The sequence below is a fragment of the Trichoderma citrinoviride genome (assembly GCF_003025115.1).
Source record: "Trichoderma citrinoviride strain TUCIM 6016 unplaced genomic scaffold BBK36scaffold_18, whole genome shotgun sequence".
Taxonomy (NCBI): Eukaryota; Fungi; Ascomycota; class Sordariomycetes; order Hypocreales; family Hypocreaceae; genus Trichoderma; species Trichoderma citrinoviride.
In genome coordinates, this window is record NW_020194726.1 from 332,953 (window position 1) to 336,764 (window position 3,812).

A 3,812-nucleotide genomic window follows, 5' to 3' on the forward strand; every position below is an offset into this window, starting at 1 on the left:
TGGGCCCAATCTCGATTGCAGATACATACAAGAAACCAACGAGTAATAGAAAAAAAAAACAATTTCGAGGCAGTTAAGTAGTCGTACATGAGTAGGACGAATTCATCCCACAGCCAAACAAAGAAAGAGCTCAACTGCCTCCAACAATGCCCGTTCACGAACATGCAGACTACGGGCTGCCATCGTTACGATGAGGCGCTCCCTCTACTTGTATGCAAGCGGCAACACGCCTCCCCCCATCTTCGTATGCCATTTCCCAAGTTTGTCACGAGGCCCCGCCCAGTTGCGGCTCGGACCGGAGACAATGGAGCTCTTCGGAGTCAAAGAGCGTCGGAAACATTCCTGTCATCGCAGCGACGATTCGGTGACGAGGGGGAAAGGTCCCTCAAGCCTTCTCCAAATCATCGGTGTGGTCGAGAAGCGCGGAATCCAGGAATGACCATGTCCATGCTCTGACAGCGGAGACGTAGGGGCCATCGTGCGCCGGGACCATAACTGGCGGCAAATATCTAGGTGATCAACAAATGATCATAATCAGGGACAAATCTTTGGCTTCGAGCGGATAGAGGAAGCGCCACCTCAATGCCACGGATTCTGGTTGCCCATGAAGCCTTCTTCCAGAGTCCGCTCTTCTAGGTTGCGAATAAAATCCCGGTTGCTGCGGGCTCCCTGTTGACGGCTACCTCGCCTTCCAGCACCGCGGCTAGCCGCATTGTCCAATCCCTCGCCGGTTGGTGGATAGTATGCTGGGCTGGGCTGCAGTCGAATCGGCTGGCTCGGGTCTAGGTGGCTGGCGACTCGCTGCAGGGCCGGAGGGATACCGCTTTGCTGCTGCTCCATGGTCGAAGCCCGCTGCCTGTTGGTCCTCATGCCGCCTTGCTGGTACATGTTGGGCTGCGAAGAATTGGAGTATTGTGACGATGGGAGCTGCTGAGGCTGCTGCGACATAGCCATCTGACCGTACTGGCTGGACTGGGGCGGCCCGTACTGGGGCTGCACGTTCCCATGAGCAGAGGCGGGATTGTAGACGGCGCTGTTGGAGTACAGAGGGGCCGGCACATGGCTGGAAGATTGGTACTGGCCTCCGCCCATGGGCGATCCGTATTGCGCTTGCGCCTGCGCCTGCGCCTGAGCTTGAGCCTGTGCTTGTGCTTGTGCCTGAGCTTGGGCTTGGGCTTGGGCTTGTGCCTGGGCCTGTGCTTGTGCAGCCTGCGCTTGCGCCTGCGCGGCCCGTTGTTTGCTCAGTGCCTCGGCCTGCTGTTGCTGCTGCGTGCCGGGAGCCGGTGATCGGTTGAGGGAGCTCGACTTGAGGTTCATTGGCGGAACAAAGGGACCCTGGAACTTTTGCTGCGTGATGAAGGGATGAAGCTTTGCTTGCTGGGGAGACCAGCGCTCGAGAGGGTTGATGTTAAGCAAGCCTCTCACGAAGTCGATAAAGGCAATGCGATTGTTCATCTCTGTTCAAGTCAGGTTAGATTGTCCATGGGTTTTCATCAGGAAGCCTGGTGTCTGTCTCTTGGTAGAGGCGATAAGACTCACCTCGATCGATTTCACTCTGCTTCATATTCTTCCGCGGCATCGGATACGACTTGATGATCTCGGGCAGCGTGTTGGCCTGGAAATACTTCTTGCTGGGCTGCTCCTTGGTGTTGTGTTCCCGCGAATACTGCTCCATGCTCTTCAAGTGATATGTCCGCCTGCCAAACTCGTCCTGCCTCCTCTCGAAGAACTCGAGGCCCTGCTTGCCCATGTCAATCATCCAGTTGGGGGGGTTGCCGAGCATCTCGACGATTCTAGCAATCTGGTTGTACTCTGACGATCCGGGGAAGAGCGGCAGTCCCAGGAACAGCTCGACCACGATGCAGCCCAGCGACCACATGTCGATGGCGGATGAGTAAGGCAAGCCCAGCAAGACCTCGGGGGATCGATAGAACCGGGACTGGATGTAGGTGTAGACCGTCTGTCGCTCGTCGCATGCCGAACCGAAATCGATAATCTTGATGATTGGACTCTCGAGGTTCTTGAGCAGAATGTTTTCCGGCTTCAAATCGCAGTGGATCAGGCGAGCTTTGTTGAGGAGGGCCAGGCCATTGAGAAGCTGCTGGGCAAAGACGCGGACCAGGGTGGTGCTGAGGCCGCGGAATTGGTTCTGCTTGATCAGCTCGTACAGATTGACGCTGAGCAGTTCGAAGACGAGACAAAGATGCTGTCGATGGATAAAGGTGTCTTTCAGTCGGAGAAGGTGGTGGTCGTCGTTTTTGTCGAGCTTCGTGTTGAGCTTCATGTCAAGTCAGCGCGAGCAGCAACCGAGGAGTAACGGGGAAGAGACAGCATACCAAGTCAAGCACGGATACCTCCATCATACTCTGATTGAAGTAGGCCGTGCGGTTTTTAATGACCTTGACGGCCACGACCTCCTGCGTCTTGAGATTCTGGCATTTGACGACTTGACCAAACGTTCCCTGTCCCAGCACGTCGAGGATGAGGTAGCGGTTCCTACAATAAACGAGTCAGAAGAGATGCCACAATGACCAAAAACCAATCTCCCAAAAGACAAAGAGCAAAGGTGTGACGCACTTGTGGCCGGCTTCCTCAGAGCCCAAAATATCGTTGACGTAGAGAATGTAATCGCTGTCTTCGTTGTCGTAGCCATCGTTCTTGGTGCCCTTGCTGGGCTTGGTCAGGACTCGGCGAGGATTGCGCGACGACTCGTACTTGAAGCTCGGGTTGCAGATGCGATACGTGGCTGGCAGATGCAGCGTCAGAGCTTGGAGGGGCTAGTGGCCGGGGCGGGCAAGCGAGACGAGTTAGCATGCTGAGCTGAACGAGGTCGAACGAGAGGGGAAAGGAAGAATCGAGGGGGGACAAACACTTATGAAGCCACCCTCTGGATTTGCGCGCCTAAAGCGCGGCTGCCTCGTGTTCTTGGGCTGCAGCTCGCTGGGCGACTTGATCTTCTTGAACTCGGGCACCGTCTTCATCATTGGGGGATTCTGGCGGCGGGGGGCCTTGGAGTCGCTGTAGCCGTCGAGCGTGGCGACGGCAGACGAGGGGTAGCCGTCGTGGGAGTACGTGGCGATGGGGGGCAGCTGGGGCTGGCGGCCGACAAAGTACGGGCTCGAGTACTCGGCGTTGGGCGGCGTCTGCTGCGAGGGCGAGCTGGTGTAGGCCTTTGCGTAGGGCGACGTGGGCGACAGCGTGTCCATGGGCGAGTATCGCTGGGCGGCGGACGACGGCTGCTGCTGGTGTTGCTGCTGCTGCTGCTGCTGAGGCGGCAGCTGGTGCTGGAGCTGGTGCTGCGGCTGGTCCCCGGGCGAGTACAGGCCCGACGAGCGGGTGCCCGACAGATGGGCCTGGTGGTGCGGCCTCATGGGGTACTTGATGCCGGCGTGGGCATCGTGGGCGTCGTGCATGGCGACGTCGCCGCTGGTGTCGCGCACGGGAGCGGTCGCGAGGGGCGAGGTGGCCGGGTTGAGGCTGAGGCTGGTGCTGGACGAGGAGCCGTGGTGGGCGCCGAGCTGCTGGTGAGCCTGGTGAGCGTGGAGCTGGCTCTGGCTATGGCTCTGGAGCTGCTGCGGATGCTGAGGCTGGTGCTGATGCGGCAGCTGGTAGTGCAGCTGGTGCGGCAGCGTGTGGTGCTGATAGGGGCGGTCGTAGCTGCTGCTGCCGTGGGAAGGGCCGGAGCTGTTGACGTTGCTGCCGGAGCTGCTGTTGTTGTTGTTGAGGTTGGAGCTGGAATGGTGGTGGGCGCCGGCGATGTTGTTGCTGCTGCCGTAGGGCGACGACGACGAGGCAGCGGCAGCGGCAGCGGG

At 58.7% G+C, this 3,812-nt stretch overlaps 1 protein-coding gene across 1 annotated transcript; it reads right to left on the bottom strand.

The window, feature by feature from the left end:
* Positions 1-579: 579 nt before the first annotated feature.
* BBK36DRAFT_1172799 (serine/threonine protein kinase) lies at positions 580-3,413 on the bottom strand (the record flags this gene model as incomplete). Its single annotated transcript, XM_024895785.1, has 5 exons — positions 580-1,457; positions 1,540-2,278; positions 2,337-2,496; positions 2,578-2,777; positions 2,871-3,413. The coding sequence occupies 5 exons, from the start codon at positions 3,411-3,413 to the stop codon at positions 580-582; spliced, it is 2,520 nt and encodes an 839-aa protein (XP_024745563.1).
* Positions 3,414-3,812: the final 399 nt, after the last annotated feature.